At 34.9% G+C, this 18,192-nt stretch overlaps 1 protein-coding gene across 1 annotated transcript; it reads left to right on the forward strand.

Moving 5' to 3' along the window:
* The first annotated feature begins 3,892 nt into the window (after window positions 1-3,892).
* LOC127431548 (conserved oligomeric Golgi complex subunit 7-like) lies at window positions 3,893-17,125 on the forward strand. The gene is made up of 18 exons (XM_051682007.1): window positions 3,893-4,127; window positions 4,211-4,434; window positions 4,512-4,660; window positions 4,791-4,907; window positions 5,062-5,230; window positions 8,557-8,639; window positions 9,643-9,765; window positions 9,856-10,054; window positions 12,809-12,936; window positions 13,119-13,273; window positions 13,370-13,486; window positions 13,573-13,638; window positions 13,918-14,098; window positions 14,203-14,343; window positions 14,854-14,937; window positions 15,201-15,315; window positions 16,314-16,457; window positions 16,684-17,125. The coding sequence occupies exons 2-18, from the start codon at window positions 4,269-4,271 to the stop codon at window positions 16,848-16,850; spliced, it is 2,304 nt and encodes a 767-aa protein (XP_051537967.1). The 5' UTR covers window positions 3,893-4,127; window positions 4,211-4,268; the 3' UTR covers window positions 16,851-17,125.
* The last annotated feature ends 1,067 nt before the right edge of the window (window positions 17,126-18,192 follow it).

Raw genomic sequence — 18,192 nt, forward strand, 5'->3', positions numbered from 1 at the left:
CTGAAATGAAGTGTATGATCAAAAGGTGTAATTCAATAATGAGCCAGCAGGTAGCAGCAGTGAACTGATAGCGAGTAGTCAATACTTTGTGTTTTAAAGGAAAAATACCTTATATATATATATATATATATACTGTATACAGGGTTGGGGAGTAACAGAATACATGTAACGGGATTACGTATTTAAATTACAAAATATAAGTAACTGTATTCCACTACAGTAACAATTTAAATGGTTGGTAATCAGAATACAGTTACATTCAAAAAGTATTTTGATTACTTAATATATTATATTGCCATTTGTTTCATTTAATATTTTGTCTATTCAGTTGGAAAACATGTATTTGTATAAGTGATGCGATCCGAGGAACGTTTCAGCGGTGAAACACTAAATGTGTAACATTCATACCAGTGAAAAGTTGTCATGAGGTCATTGAGGAAAAAGATGTGGTTGTGTACACTCTGTGAGGTTTTGAAGCAAGTTTGGGGCAGCAGAAATAGTTAACCTTGTGTAAATTTTCATGTGAACATTTAGCTTTACGCTAAACTAAAATTAGGGTGACCATATTCTGGTTTTCCAAAAAGAGGACACCTTTTTTTTTTTTTTTTTTGCCGGGGGGATTGGGGTGGGGTGGACTAATAGGGTTCAAAACAGTGTTACTATGAATGCAAACTGTAATACAGTGAAAAAGACACTCTATTAGCATAACATAAATATATATAAATAAATAAAAATGTCCAACATTCTTTTGAATGTCCTTGCACTAAAATAAAATATTTGAAGCTATGAGTGTACCTTCATTTACTAATACTATTATTTTGAATGGCCATGGAAAATGAAGCAATGTGATAACAATTTTACCTGGTCGCAAAAAGTAGTCCCTTAATTTACCTGATGAACTTTCATCACTTGCACCTTTATTAGCAACTGACACATAAGTGCCAGCTTTACATGTCATACATTCTGCTTCCCACGGATCTCGACCTGGACAAAAGCATGGAAAGTTTTTGTGCAAATCTTCTGTAAATTTGCACTTTCATTTGGGCATTGTTTCCACTCAGCTGTCATTTGCTGCTACTGTCAAGCAACTGTTTGATGCTGAACACAACAGGCTTCACTCGTGCGCGGAGAGACTGACAGGCAGGTATTCGGCCAATAGTTGCTGCAAGCCTCTAATAATCGACCAACTGGTGTGCGAGAAGGCGGGACTTACAAAGAGGGGTTAAAGCAATGCAAATATGAGCACACACAATGAAGTATTAGACCAGATGCTCATCATAATGCAACTAAAGCCGAATCCCGGACATTTTCGCAAATTTAGAAATCCCGGCCGGACATTTTTTACGGTCCGAAAAAGAGGAAATGTCCGGGAAAAAGAGGGTGTATGGTCACCCTAACTAAAATGCTATTTCTAGCCCTTTTACATGCACATGTTACCAGCTATGATTAATTTATTAATTTATATATATATAAAAATTATTATTATTATTATTATTATTTTATTTTTATCAAGAAAATCCACGTTTGATCATACAAATATGTTTTTCTTTAGTAAGTCCTTTGATATTAGTGCAAAGATATACTGCAAAAATCTTATTCTTGATAATTTTCTGATTGTTTTCCTGGAAAAACAAGTTTTTTTTCACTTGTTATGAACTTGATTATAGTCAAAATCTGCCAGTGCTGAAGAAGTAGTCCAAAGTATTCAGATTACGTTACTGACCTTGAGTAATCTAATCTTCCAAAAGTTTGGAATAATGTTCAGATTTTGCTGTTTCGGAAGGAAATTGGTACTTTAATTCACCAAAGTGGCATTCAGCTGATCACAAAGTATAGTCAGGACATTACTGATGTAAAAAACAGCACCATCACTATTTGAAAAAAGTCATTTTTGATCAAATCTAGACAGCAGCCATCACTCCAACACCTTATCCTTGAGTAATCATGCTAAATTGCTCATTTGGTTCTAGAAAATCACTTGCCATTATATCAAACACAGCTGAAAGCTATTTGGTTCGTTAAATGAAGCTTAACATTGTCTTTGTGTTTGTTTTTGTGTTGCTACAGTATGCAATAAACTGACATGTCTTAAGGTCAATATTAGGTCAAAAATGGCAAAAAAGAAACAGCTTTCTCTAGAAACTCGTCAGTCAATCATTGTTTTGAGGAATGAATGCTATACAATGCTTGAAATTGCCAAAAAAACTGAAGATTTCATACAAAGGTGTACACTACAGTCTTCAAAGACAAAGGACAACTGGCTCTAACAAGGACAGAAAGAGATGTGGAAGGCCAGATGTACAACTAAACAAGAGGAAAGGTACATCAGAGTCTCTAGTTTGAGAAATAGACGCCTAACATGTCCTCAGCTGACAGCTTCATTGAATTCTACCCGCTCAACACCAGTTTCTTGTACAACAGTAAAGAGAAGACTCAGGGGTGCAGGCCTTATGGGAAGAATTGCAAAGAAAAAGCCACTTTTGAAACAGAAAATCAAAAAGAAAAGGTTAGAGTGGGCAAAGAAACACAGACATTGGACAACAGATAATTGGAAAAGAGTGTTATGGATCTTAACCCCATTGAGCTTTTGTGGGATCAGCTAGACTGTAAGGTGCGTGAGAAGTGCCCGACAAGACAGCCACATCTATGGCAAGTGCTACAGGAAGCGTGGGGTGAAATGTCACCTGAGTGGAGGATCGGTGATGATCTGGGTGTGCTTCAGCAAGGCTGGAATCAGGCAGATTCATCTTTGTGAAGGAAGCATGAATCAAGCCACGTATAAGGTTATACTGGATGAAAACTTGCTTCCTTCTGCTCTGACAATGTTCCCCAACTCTGAGGATTGGTTTTTCCAGCAGGACAATGCTCCATGCCACACAGCCAGATCAATCAATGTGTGGATGGAGGACCACCGGATCAAGACCCTGTCATGGCCAGCCCAATCTCCAGACCTGAACCCCATTGAAAACCTCTGGAATGTGATCAAGAGGAAGATGGATGGCCACAAGCCATCAAACAAAGCCAAGCTGCTTGAATTTTTGCGTCAGGAGTGGCATAAAGTCACCCAACAGCAATGTGAAAAACTGTTAGAGAGCATGCCAAGACACATAAAAGCTGTGATTAAAAATCAGCATCATTCCACCAAATATTGATTTCTGAACTCTTCCAGAGTGAAAACATTAGTATTGTGTTGTTTAAAAATGAATATGAACTTGTTTTTTTTTGCATTATTCAAGGTCTGAAAACACTGCATCTTTTACCAGTTGTAATTTTCTGCAAATTACAATATTTTTATTTGGAATTTAGGAGAAATGTTGTCAGTACTTTATATAATAAAACAAAAATTTTTTATTTTACTCAAACACATAAATACGTAAATAGTAAATCTAGAGAAACTGATAATTTTGCAGTGATTTTTTAATTTTTCCAGAGCTGTATATATATATATTACATTGTATATCAATTTATTACTAATATTAATTAATGTTAATATAGAAAACATTTTAAAGTGTTAAATGTTTTCAGTGAACCTTAATGAGTCTGTGGTGGCGTTTAGGTTTTTTTTGATGTGTGGAGCTAAAATATAATTTAAGTGTGTTTTTATTTTATTTTATTTTATTTTATTTTAATGTCCTTTATTTATTTTTTTACCCACCCGAGCAACATTAGATGCAACACAGCCACGTCACTCAAAATGAATGCTATTTTAATAACTTAATTAAAATGCACATATTCACGTACATTAACAGTAGTGATAGTTGTCTAATTTTGTTCTGTGTGTCCACACACAGTTGTTCCATCTTATTATGTTCTCTAATAAAGGCTCTTGTTCGATAAATCAGTCGGAAGCGGAACGTTTCTTCTTCGCGTTAGTTTGCCACCGGTACACATTAGGACGAGCGCAACCAGGAAGCTTCGTGCAAATATTGAAAACATTAAGCTCAGGAAGTGTTTATTAAAGTCATTTGATCAATTCAACGCTGGAGGAAGCGATCGCATTATTTGAACTGTATCTCGTGGTCATGATTATATCCTTCTCATGGGCTGTTTACTTTATGTTCGTGTCTAAGGCTGGTGTAGGAAAGAATTATGGAATAGACTGGTGAAGATCTGTAGAAGAGATTTCAGTGAGTTACTTATAAAAATAAAAGCCCCAGTTATTTCCAAAATATGTATGGACATGCTATTTTCTCTCTCTGTCTTTCTGCAGGTGGTCCTGTCTCTTTAAGATGGTGCATTTAGCTCTATATGGTTATTAAAGAGTGAAAATGGACTTCTCCAAGTTCCTGGCAGATGATTTTGATGTGAAGGAGTGGGTGAATGGAGCTTTTAAAGTGGTTCAGAAAGATGCACCTGGAAAAGCAGATGCGCACGCTTCTACTTTGGTCATGAAACTGCAGCTCTTTATTCAAGAGGTCAACAACTCTATAGAGGGTGAGTGATGTCATTATATATTCGTCTGTATCTCAGTAACTCTGTACAGTGTAAGTGATATTTACTTTGAACTTCAGAGAGCAGTAATCAGGCCCTGCAGAATATGCCGCGTGTACTGAGGGATATTGAGGCTCTGAAACAGGAGGCGTCATTCCTGAAGGACCAGATGATTCTGGTTAAAGAGGACATCAAGAAGTTTGAACAGGACACGGTGCAGACTATGCAGGTACCCATATGTAAATCCCTGTAAAATGTGTGTATGTGGGCTATTACGACGAATAAAGTGTTGTTGTTTTTTGTTCAAATGTTCAAGCAGCACCTTATGTGGGACAAATCTGTGCTTGTGAATCTGACAGGTGTTGGTGGAGATCGATCAGGTGAAGTCTCGCATGCAGTTAGCAGCAGAAGCTCTACAGGAAGCTGATAAATGGAGCACACTTAGTGCTGATATCGAGGAGACCTTTAAAACACAGGTGTAGTGTTTGAGCATAACATAAGAGCAAAACGATTTGCTTATTTAATACTTGGTATAAGTGTCCATGTTTAAACTGTGTGGAACAGTAATCATTATTAAATTGCCGGTGATGAAGTGGAAGGTATCTGAGTTTTGTGTGTGTTTGCTTGCAGGATGTAGCTGTGATCAGCAGTAAACTGGCCGCTATGCAGGGCAGTCTAGCGATGTTAGTGGACACCCCAGACTACAGTGAGAAGTGTGTTCAGCTTGAAGCTCTGAAGAACAGACTGGAAGCTCTCGCCAGCCCACAGATTGTCTCCACATTCAACTCACTGTCTATAGGTGAGACACACACAATTTGCATCCCGTTTATCGGAGAGAAGGACCTATATTTCGAAAGATTTAATCTATTTACATTCTTTTTCTACAGTTATGTTTGCGTATATGTCACTAAAGCAATAAGCTTCTCGAGGCGGGGCGTTACAGAGATTTTTGTTTGATTTAGGGGTGTTGTTAGGCTAGTGTTGTTATAGTATTTATTTTTTGATTTCGTTTTTATTTGTATATTATTTTCCATTTTTTTCCATTTACGATTAATCTGTCAATATATTCACCAGATAAAGAGTTTGTATATACAGTATATATATATTTCACCAGATTAGGTTAATTGATGAGGAATAAAAAAAATGTTTTTTTGGCAACTATCGGCAGAGATTTTTGCCAATAACCGATAGTTCCAAAAAGCAACTATCGGCACTGATTAATTGGTAAAACCGATATATCAGTCTACCTCTAGTCTGTATTATTATTAAATATAAATAGATATTAATGGGGAATAAAAAAAGCTATCGGCAAATATTGGCAGAGATTTTTGCAGATAACTGTTACTTCCAAAAAGCAACTATCGGCACAGATTAATCGGTAAAACCGATATATCAGTCTACCTCTAGTCTGTATTATTATTAAATATAAATAGATATGAATGGGGAGTAAAAAAAAAAAAACTATTGGCAGAGATTTTTGCCGATAACCGTTACTTCCAAAAAGCAACTATCGGCACGATTAGTTGGTATAACCGATATATCGGTCTAACTTTACTGCCAATTATGGAACAAAAATATCATGAAATAACATGGAAATTTGAAACAAACAGGGAGAAAAACAAAACAAAAATTACTTATAATGGTCCTTAATGGGGAGTAAAATTTGTACTTTTTGTACTTTTTTTAAATTTTATTTATTTTTATTTATTTTTAACTTCGGTGCCACAGAAAATATTGTGTGACACAGTGATGCATTTGCTTTTTCAGAGTCACTGTTTCATATTCAAAGTACTTCTACACAGCACTCGTTGGCTTTCTACCAACCACCATCACAGCAGTACACCCCGTTAAACACAGCTTGCATGTTTTGAAGACCCAGTGTAGGCATGGCTGCGAACACTTTCACCTTTTGTTGTGGTGCTGCTTCTGACCATTCAGAACTGCAGATGATTTCATATTGCTCTGTAAGATTTAAGTAATTTTGGACAGAAAAATTAAACTAAAAATCTAAAAATACGAAAACTCAATATTTTTTATGTGTATTTTAGTTAGTTGTCAAGGCAGAATTTTTCGTTTTAGTTTTTTTTTTAATCTAATTTTCGTATCTTATTTTACTTAACAAAAATGTTTTTTATTAGTTTTAGTTTTCGTTAATGATAATAACCCTGTGGTAGACATAAAGCAAAGCTTATTGCTTTTATAAAGTGTCGTGGCATTGTTATTATAGTTTTAGATTTTTCTATTTTTTTTTATTTAGTTTTTATTTCTATTTTATTTTCAATTTGTCATTCCAAATTAGTTTTAGTTTTCATTAGTTTTCACAGTTATTCTGTTACTTTTAGTTTAGTTTTCATTTTCTCAGTTTCAGTTTAGTTAGTTTTTATTTTAGTTTTAGTATTTTTTTATGGCTGCCTAAGCTGAACGTTTACTGGTATCATTTAAAAAGTCTAACATTAGATTTCTCAGGGCAGTCTTGTTACCTCTATCTAGTTGTTTTATCATGTTTAATTTGGATTGCAAATGTTATAATACAGGGTGAATATGGGTAAAGTGACAAAGGACATTTAAACTTGATCCTCATAGTATCAATATAAATTTCCTTGAATCATTATTAATCATTACTTTAGTAATCTTTGGGAAGTAAGCAATTAAAAGAATAATTCACCCCAAAATGAAAATTCTCTCATCATTTACTCTCTCATGCCGTCCCAGATGCGTATGTCTTTCTTCTGCAGAACACAAATGATTTTTAGAAGAATATTTCAGTTCTCTAGGTCCATACAATGCAAGTGAATGGTGGCCAGAAATTTGAAGCTCCAAAGTAATCCATACGACTCCAGTGGTTTAATCCATGTCTTCGGAAGCGATATGATAGGTGTGGGTGAGAAACAGACAAATATTTAAGTCAATTTTACTGTAAATCTTGACATCAGCAGTCTCCTTAGCGATCAAGAACTGTACTACGAAGTGTAATCGAGCATGAAATCATGATCGTTCCTGTAGACTGCAACTGCAAGATGTACAGTGAAAAAGGAGTTACATTTTGGTCTGTTCTCACCCAAAACTGATTAGATTACTTCAGAAGACATTCATTAAACCACATTAGTTTTTGGACTACTTTATGCTGCCTTTATGTGCTTTTTGAAGCTCCAAAGCTTTGGACCCTGTTGACTTGTGTTGTATGGACCTACAGAGCTGAAATATTCTTCTAATATCTTTGTTTGTGTTCACCAGAAAAAAGAAAGTCATACACACATGGAATGGCATGATGGTCAGTAAATGATGAGAGTATATACATTTTTTGGGTGAACTATCTCTATTTAACTTATTGAGGTTTTAAATTGATGATTTTACTTTGGGATGTGTGGCAGAGCTCATTTCATGACCACCAGTGGGAAAAGCAATGGTAAAGAAAATTACAACACATTTTGAGGTGTAATGCTTGTAAATGTTACACTATGATTTATGATGTAAAAGTGTATTAGAAAATATAAAAATTAATTCCAAATACTTTGTAAATTTTTTCTAGAGAATAATAATTCCTCTGTCTCACTTTACTGCTTAAACAATCTGGGATTTGGTAAAAAGGGTCTTCTAAGGCTCCACTTCCCAGTATTAAGCATTTCTTCATTTTTGCTTTTGACTAAAGTTGAAGAGATCCTAAGCTTTCTTCAAAGGTATGTTAGGTTATGTGTGTTTGGATCATAATTAAAAGTGTCAAGAAGTGGACAATTTCCAAAAGTGTCCCTCTTTGCCCATATTCACCCTAGTATATCAAAAACTAAAACTAAAATGAATTTTTATTTTAGTTAGTTTTGGAGTTATGAAAAAGTATTTTAGTTTAGTTTAAGTTTTTTCCAATAATTTCAGTTTTTATTTTTATTTTAGTTAATGAAAATGTTTTTATGTAGTTTCAGTTTTCGTTAACTATAATAACACTGAGTGGCAACAACAGCAATATTAAAATACGCCAGTGTTCCATAAATAATAATAATAACTAATAACTTTAGTGCTAAAACACAATAATTAAGAAGTATAGACAATATAGTCAGTATAGAAGTCCCTTTGCACTCTGTATTTTTTTTAACATGACATCGTCATTCTTTAATTTTGTATTTTGTTTAGATCAATCACAGCTGTTTGTTAGAGTTTTCAAAGAAATGGAGAGAATGCCACAGCTACTGGCTTATTACTACAAATGCCACAAGGTAGAACACAGACACACACACACACACATACATACATATACATATATGGGTATTTCTTTAATTTCTGTCACTTTCATGTCCAAGGGGTTAATTTGAACATTTCTTTTGTATAATGGTCACATTAAAACTGAAGGGGAAACTTTTTACCAGGCCTACATCATTTATTTTTGGTACTTTAAAAATCCATTTTATGTATACATTTTATTGTTTTAGCCTTGTCCCAGACCCATACTTTTAGTATTAAACTATGAAAGTCCATGATAAAAATATATTTTTTAAATGTTTAACTATGATCATCTAAACAAAGAGTGAAATAAACATAAACCATTTCAATATTGATTGTGTGAAAATTATGACTGTTCCACAGTTGTGGCATCATTTCCACCACACCAAACGATTTTGCCCCTAATAAACATTTTTCAAAAGTTAGTGTACTTGTTAAACAGGTGGACAAAAGTGTCAGTGAAGAGCAGTTTGAGATGAAATATGAGACAAGTGATGTTTGAAGAAAAACAATGAAATTAAATGTAAATCACTTGTGATCAGAGTATTTTTATTAGACGTTATTTCCAATCAAGCTGTAATTTTGCCAAATTATGCAAAAAGTGTGGAAATATTATGCAATTTTATTTTAAGTTTTTTTGTAATGATACATAAAATGTAAGCTATGAAATTGCCCTAAGCAAGACAAAGGAGTTGGACATTTTATTTAAAAAAATTAATTTCCAGCACATAATTCTATTAAGCACAATACAGAGTTTGAGAAAACTTGCAAAAAAAAAAAATCATAAATCTCCTGTGATGTATGTATACACACACACACACACAAAACAGCTAGTGAGAGTATAAAAAATATTTTAACGAGACTTGACTTTAGAAGTCCACAGTGTTGAAAGTGCCCAAAGTTGAAGAAGCACCTTTATATGTTTTCAACTGTTTTCAAACTGTAGTGCTAACATAACTGTATTTTATTGTATGCATACTGTATATGTGTATGATTCAGGCACAGTTATTGACTGTCTGGGAAAGCATCTGTCAGTCAGACGCTACTCTGAAGCAGCAGCTCTCTGAGTTTTATGACACACTTCTGTCAACATGGCACACACAACTTCAGTGGTGCAGTCAGGTACAAACACACTCAGCTTTACAGAAATATATTTGTAATGGCTGTTACTGTCACACACACACACCCTAAAATGTAAATATTTGTGTGTAGGTCTTTAAAAACCCATGTGAAGTGGTCACAGTGTTGATGATCCAGACGCTGGGGGCGATGGTGCCATCTATTCCAGAATGCATCACAGTGGCATTGAAGAGTTGCTCTGGCGACTGTCATCTGGACATTCTTCTGGACCTCCATCAGACGGCAGCTAACTTCAGTCGCAGTCTGGAGGCAGCGATGCAGCCGCAACTTGGTGTGTGTTTGCCTACATTAATGGGAGAATTTCACGAAACTGTCAAAAAATATCCAGTTTATATTTCACTCTAAAATCAAAAGAAAAAAATTAAGAAATTATATTTAGCATAAAGAACATGAAGCTAGTTTAGGAACATAACAATTGTTATTCAGCGGCTTTGGTTGTGGAATTCTTTTTTGCCATTCTTTTTCTTTATAGGGATTTAAAAACAATTCCTCATTATAGAATTAAAATTCTTCTTCATATTATTCTAATCCATCAACAAAACCAAGCTGCTCCGAGATGAATCGCAACATTACAAGCTTTACATTACAAGCAAAAAGTGGTTGAAATAGGTCTAAAAATGACAAAAGTATAATGAATATTTTATGAGGGAATAAACTATTCATTCCATTAAATATTGTGCATGATGTAATCAAATGAAAAATTATGGTATAACACTATTGTCTATAATCATTGATTATAAGAATAAAAGCAATATATTTTAAGTTAATTGCAAAATATTCTGACACACACACACACACACACACACACACACACACACACAGTATAAAGTGACTGAAGTTAAAGAAATACCCGTATATGTATATACAGTTGTGCTCAAAAGTTTGCATACCCTTGAATTGGTAATATATGTACCATTTTTAAAGAAAACATGAGTGAGCAGGCAAAACACATTTCTTTTATTTCTTATGGGATTCATATTCAACTGTAGGTTATAACAGAATGGCACAATCATAAAACAAAACATGACAACAAAGAAAAAAATGAAATGACCCCTGTTCAAAAGTCTGCATACCCTTAGTTCTTAATACTGGGTACTGCCCCCTTTAGCATCAATGAGAGCATGCAGTCTTTTGTAATAGTTGTCTATGAGGCCCCAAATTCTTGCAGGTGGTATAGCTGCCCATTCGTCTTAGCAAAATGCCTCCAGGTCATGCAAAGTCTTTGGTGTTGCATGACCTGCACGTTTGAGATCTCCCCAGAGTGGCTCGATGATATTAAGGTCAGGAGACTGTGATGGCCACTCCAGAACCTTCACCTTTTTCTGCTTTAACCACTGGAGGGTCAACTTGGCCTTGTGCTTAGCGTCATTGTCATGCTGGAAAGTCCAAGGAGCATCCCATGCGCAGCTTTCGTGCAGAAGAATGCAAATTGTCTGCCAGTATTTTTTGATAACATGCTGCATTCATCTTGCCATCAATTTTCACAAGATGGTCAAGGTGTTGTCGGGCATATTGTAACCGGGCTTTTTTGTGGCATTGGCGCAGTAAAGTGTTCTTTCTGGCAACTCGACCATGCAGCTCCTTTTTGTTCAAGTATCGTTGTATTGTGCTCCTTGAAACAACCACACCATCTTTTTCCAGAGCAGCCTGTATTTCTCCTGAGGTTACCTGTGGGTTTTTCTTTGTATCCCGAACAATTCTTCTGGCAGTTGGCTGAAATCTTTCTTGGTCTACCTGACCTTGGCTTGGTATCAAGAGATCCCCGAATTTTCCACTTCTTAATAAGTGATTGAACAGTACTGACTGGCATTTTCAAGGCTTTGGATATCTTTTTATATCCTTTTCCATCTTTATAAAGTTCCATTACCTTGTTACGCAGGTCTTTTGACAGTTCTTTTCTGCTCCCCATGGCTCAGTATCTAGCCTGCTCAGTGCATCCACGTGAGAGCTAACAAACTCATTGACTATTTAAACACAGACACTAATTGCAATTTAAAAAGCCACAGGTGTGGGAAATTAACCTTTAATTGCCATTTAAACATGTGTGTGTCACCTTGTGTGTCTGTAACAAGGCCAAACATTCAAGGGTATGTAAACTTTTGATCAGGGCCATTTGGGTGATTTCTGTTACCATTATGATTTAAAAAGGAGCCAAACAACTATGTGATAATAAATGGCTTCATATGATCACTATCCTTAAATAAAAGACCATGATTTTGCATGATCAGTCATATTTTCAAAATTAATGTCAAAATTTCACAATTTCTGCCAGGGTATGCAAACTTTTGAGCACAACGTGTGTGTGTGTGTGTGTGTGTGTGTGTGTGTGTGTGTGTGTTCTACCTTGTGGCATTTGTAGTATGTAGTACTTGGCATTGTCATCCTGGAATATGTCCGTGCTGTCAGGGAAGAAAAAATCCATTGATGGGATAACCTGGTCATTCAGTACATTCAGGTAGTCAGCTGACTTCATTTTATTGCCACATAATGTTGCTGAGCCTAGACCTGACCAATTGAAGCAACTCCAGATCATAACACTGGCTCCAGAGGCTTGTACAGTGGGCACTATGCATGACGGGTGCATTGCTTCATGTGCTTCCCCTTCTTACCCTGATGTGCCCATCGCTTTGGAATAGGGCAAATCTGGACTCATCAGACCACATGACCATTTTCCATTGCTCCACAGTCCAATCTTTATGCTCCCTAGCAAATTGAATTCATTTTTTGACACAATTATATAGCACAATTTGAAATAATACATACAATTTAATATATATATATATATATATATATATATATATAATGCATGTATTATTTCAAATGTGCTATATTATTTAAATTGTAAAGTACAATATACAAAATATAATAAAAAAAAAAGTAATTTATACAGATTTAAAAAACAAATTAAAATAATAATGATAATTGTGTACAGACAGAATAATTTTTATTACTGCATTATAGTAATGAGATTTTTTTTTTTTTTTTTTTTTTTTTAATCATTTTCTTGGCTTTGTGTCTGTGTTAGGTGAGTACAACCTCTTGAAGGTGGCAGAGCTGGTGTTGTGTGTGTATTCACCTTATAAGACCTATCAGATGGAGTACGGAGAACTAGAGGAGACAAACTTGCTCATCCAACTTAGTGCTGTTCCACTGGTGAGTACACAGAATTTTCAGTTTTTCTTTGGAGTCCCAGCCAGTACTAACGCCAAGAGTTCAGGCTACCAACATCTTAATTGAGTTCCCAAACTCTTCTTGTGTGTGTATTTTTATGTACTATACATGTACACAAACAAAAAGTCACTGTATTTTATTTATTGTGTGTTTGTGTGTCTTAGGAGCGTGGCGAGGTGCTGGACTGCGTGTTGGAGCTCACACACTCTGTGCAGAAGGTCTTTGGTTTGGCTGCCGCTGCTGTTGATCGCTGTGTTAAGTTCACTGATGGTCTCGGTGTGTGTGGACTCATCAAAGCTCTCCGAGCTCTCTTCAGCAAGTATGAATCACACACATTTACTCCACATGCACAGAGACTAGTCAGCCACATGCTCGTATTGACTGATCTCTCTCTTTCACTTTTGCTCCCTCTTAGGTATGTGTCAGATTTTTCAGTCACTCTTCAGTCAATCAGAAAGAAGTACAAGTTAGAGGACACGCCCACATCTGAGATATTCACAGAGGATTGGACGGCTTTCCAGAACTCTGTCAGGTGTGAAGGGTTTTATTTTCCCCATCAATGGTGAAATTTAGTATATTTAGTGATTTAAGTAATTTATTGGCTCCTCTGTTCTCTAGAATCATCGCAACTTGTGGCGAACTGCTCAGACAGTGTGGAGCATTTGAACAACAGCTTTCAAACAAGTGAGATATGATTTCATTTACTTTTCTAATTTACTCTCCACCAGGCAAGCATCACTTCAACATTTGCTCATTGCAACACCCTGGAGCCAGTTTTTGCACGAACTCACATATTTTCTATTAAAGAATTAAAACATTTGAAAATTGTTAAATCAGTACCTAAATGAATAAATTAAACCTTCAAAAGTCCCTTTATATTTATATTATGTATAATATAATGGAATAAAGACGGTTTCCTGCATATTTCCTAGTTGTGTCCTCATTGTCCACTGTTATTGGCAGGATCCTGGGAAGGGCGGGGCGTTTCCTGTGGGAAGGGTTTAACCCCAGAAGTCTGACTGGCTTACAAGAGGGCGTGGTTGAGAGGCGGAGCCAAAAGAATCCGTGGCAGGAATACAACTACCTACAGCAAACCAACACTGCGGAGTATAATAATCTACTGGAGACTCTGCATTCCCTTAAGGTTTTACTTTACATATATATGTACTGTTTTCAGATTTTATAAGCATATTGCATGGGAAAGTTTATTGTCTGTGAGGCTTTATGTGCGTGTTTATTTGTTTGCAGGAGAAAGGGACCGGAAACTCAAGCTTATTAGCTGAGACCCGCTCAGCTCTGACACGTCTGAATCAACAGGCCAATCAGCTTGCGTTTGATTCTGTGTTTCTGCAAATCAAATATCAGCTCTTCCTTCTCAACAAACCAGAGGTGTGTGCGCAGAAGTTTTAGATATGTTTAGGTCAGAATTAAGTCTTATGGCTAATTTATAAGAACTGGGTAAACAGGCTTATTTTAGTTCGCCTAACAGTTTAGACGAAATGAACTGAAGTTTTTGTTCTGCTAAAGAGTTTGCTTGTTCTCCTGTTCGTGCACATCCCTTAAATTCTTCAACTATGCGAGGAGCGTTGATGATTGGTTAAAACTAATCATGGGTGTTATAGAAAGTTAGGCCATTCTCACCAGCAAATGGTTTGAGCATGTTTTAGTGCCAGATAGTGACATTAAATTTTGACTTTATATGATTTTTGTATTAAAATTGTCTGGTTTATATACTATAGATAATTTTTGTTTCAAAGTCAAGTGATTTGCAATTCTATCAGGTGGGAGGGATGTTAGTGAAACTCCTCCCACTACAGACACTGAAGTCTTGAATTTCTAAACTCTTAATGGAACTGATGGAAAAATAGAGGCCTTTATTTTTGTTTTATATGTTTGAAGGGTCGTGGCACTGCTAATTTGGGTGAAACACTAACTGATGATCTACCAGCCTTCAGTTTGTCACCACAGGAGTACATCACTAATGTAAGAAAATATTAACATCATCCCAGTGCAAGTCAATGTCCTTATATGGTGTCAAACATAATGACAAATTACAACAAGACACTACACAGGTACAAGGACAAACACAAGCCACTCATGTTCACAGGACTAGACAAAGGTTAATGGCTGTAATTAGACGCTTAAATGGCACACAGTCTCTCAGCAGGGATTTAAAATACTTCTGTAATTAGAATTTAGAATAACAGTCTAATTTACATTGTGCACTTATCCGTGTTTGTCTATAGATTGGTCAGTATATCATGTCTTTGCCGCTGCATTTGGAGCCGTTTGTGACTCAAGAGGATCCAGCATTGGAACTTGCCTTACACACGGGCAAACTGCCTTACCCGCCAGAACAAGGTAGATAACCACATACACACACTACACACAAACTCACATGGCCAAACCACTGTACCCAGCAAATGTACACACGTGTGTACTTATGAAAATGCCCTGCAGTGTGACTTGGTATACATCATCTCAAACTAAATTCTTATTATATTTGCAGTTTTTATAATCTCGTATTAATTGAGAGGCTAAATATTTGTACTTTTAAATAATGATTTGTGAAACTGCAGGACTAATTCAAGTGAACTGCGATAAAGGTTATTAAGCAGGTGATTTAAATAGTAAAGTATTTAAAAAGAAATAGTAATCCGTTACAGCACCTAAAATATAGCCTTCATTTTCCCTTACACGTTCATATAAATGTATTGTTTTAAATAATGTATATGGAAAATATTATTTCAAAGAAATGGTGATCTGTTACAGCACTTAAAACAAACATTTTTCCTTATACGTTCATAGAAATGTACTTTTAATAAAATAAAATGACATTTATATGGATGACAATAATATATATATAAAAAAATGGTGGTCAGTTACAGCACCTAAAATATAAATTTTCCCTTACACATTCATATACTTTTTTTTTATTTTTTTTTATTTTTTAATAAAATATTAAAAAATTCATTTGGACAATATTATTTCAAAGAAATGGTGATCTGTTACAACACTTAAAACAAAATTTTTTCCTGATACATTAATATACATTTATTTGTAATAAAATAAAAGTGATTAAATTTATATGGATGACTATAATATTTAAAATAAATGGTGATCTGTTACAACACTTAAAACATAAAGTTTTCCTTATACATTAATTTCAGTTTATTTTTAATAAAGTTACAAATATTTTAAAATTCAATTACAATTCTTGATTAAATTAACTAATAATAATCGATCGATTACAACCCTAATTTTAACCTCAAATCTTGATTTGAAATAAAAATTTGTCCTCAAGTTTACTCGTGTACAGTACTCACATTTTTGATTGAGATGTCCATTTCTTTCTGTAGGTGATGATGTACCAGAGCTTGAGAACACAGCAGATTATTGGCTGGGCTCCATCGCCAGGGCAACCATGCAGACCTATTGTGATGTCATCCTTCAGATTTCTGAGCTGAGCCCACATGCAACCAAACAACTTGCAACTGATATCGGTGACATTATGATTACATCACAAAAACCAATATACTACAACACACTTGATACACAAGGAAACTGTTAAGATTTAAGACTGTGAATTACTGTTACACAGGCATGAAATATGTTTTGAATTGTTTGTTTCTTTTTATGATAACTGACAGATAATTTAGTTTCAAATTGAGGTGTTTGTTAGCATTATAGTTAACTGCTAACCTTTAAAACTTTTCTTGTGTGTAACAGATTATCTGAGTAACGTCATGGACGCGCTGGGGCTGCAGACCTCTAGAAATCTCCAGAATATTGTCACACTTCTTCGTGCCAAACCGGACGAATACCGACAGATGGCCAAGTCACTCCCACGCAGACTGTCGTCCTCCATCGCCACCATGAGGGGTCTGGAGTACTGATGCCGGGACGAGTGAAGAATAGATGGGTGTATGGATGTTTGTTGAAGAGCCTTCGCTGAATAAACTCCCAAATGTGAAAAAAAAAAAAAAAGATCTAATATTCCCAACAAAAATAGTAAATCTATAAATGTGGCTTATGTTCTGCATGTTTTTGTGATTTTCAAAATTTTGAATGTTCATTTTCTCTCTCTTTTTAAAACAAATGCTTGTTTTGATTGTTTTGTTGAAGTTAATGACAATGCTGGTAAGTGCAAAGAATAAAAAACTTTACTGGATTTCTTCTTGTTTCAAGGGATTTTACAATTTTAGTGGCACAAAGAAATGTTACAAATGTGTGGGGTCAGGTTTTGCATATTTATTTTGTTATTCAGCATGTTTACCGTTATTCTTGATGCAAATTGAACATGAAAGCGCTTGTGTTTCTGGTATAAAACACTATGTCCATGTTTTAGCTACATGGGAACTTCGTAATGCTTGTCATATCTGACTTTCTGACTTAATATATTCAGGAATGTTTTCATACATGTTCATTCCAAGAAAATAAATCATTTGTACAGAAAGTGCCTCATATATCTTTTGTGTTCAGCAGTGCATCATTATACAATATTAGGCTACTAGTTAAAACATTTTCATTGTTGTATAATAGTATAAATTCTCTTTAATTCCTCAATTTCTTTAAAAAATCATCCAACTATAAACTAATATATATATATATATATAATGTATGTTTAATTATTACATGCAAATCATATTCAAAAGATGAATTAACTTTTTTTTCATGTGCAGTAATGCTCATATTTTTTGTTTTTCTAAAATGCAAATTTCTAAAAAGATGCATCAAACGTGTGTTGTAATCTTAATTTATTTCATTATTTTAATTCTAATTATCCATCAGTATAGGTGAGCATGTGCATGCTTGGGTGGGTAAACCTTTAAAAACAAAACCAGGTGAATAATAAATATAGAGCATGATTCCTTGATCACAAAGCACATACAAAAAATTCAGGTTTAAAAAAAAAAACGCATGAAGGTTGTTAATCATTTTAATCATATTGGTTACTGATCATGTTGATTGATCGGGATGATTGGCAGTGGTTAGAGAGGTGGTGATTGCATATCTGTAATTCAAGTACATCAAATTAAACTTGATACACAAGAAACGGGTGATCAAACTGACAGGATACGAGAGCAGGCACAGTAAATCGAATGATAAGAAATAGATGCAGACAGATCTATCATTCCAAATCATTTTAAAAGGGCTGTATGTAAAAAACAGAATGAACTTGTACTTAAAATTAAATGGATATGTTCAGGAATGAAACAAAATTCCTTATGGGATGAA

Source organism: Myxocyprinus asiaticus, chromosome 41 (genome assembly GCF_019703515.2).
Source record: "Myxocyprinus asiaticus isolate MX2 ecotype Aquarium Trade chromosome 41, UBuf_Myxa_2, whole genome shotgun sequence".
Taxonomy (NCBI): Eukaryota; Metazoa; Chordata; class Actinopteri; order Cypriniformes; family Catostomidae; genus Myxocyprinus; species Myxocyprinus asiaticus.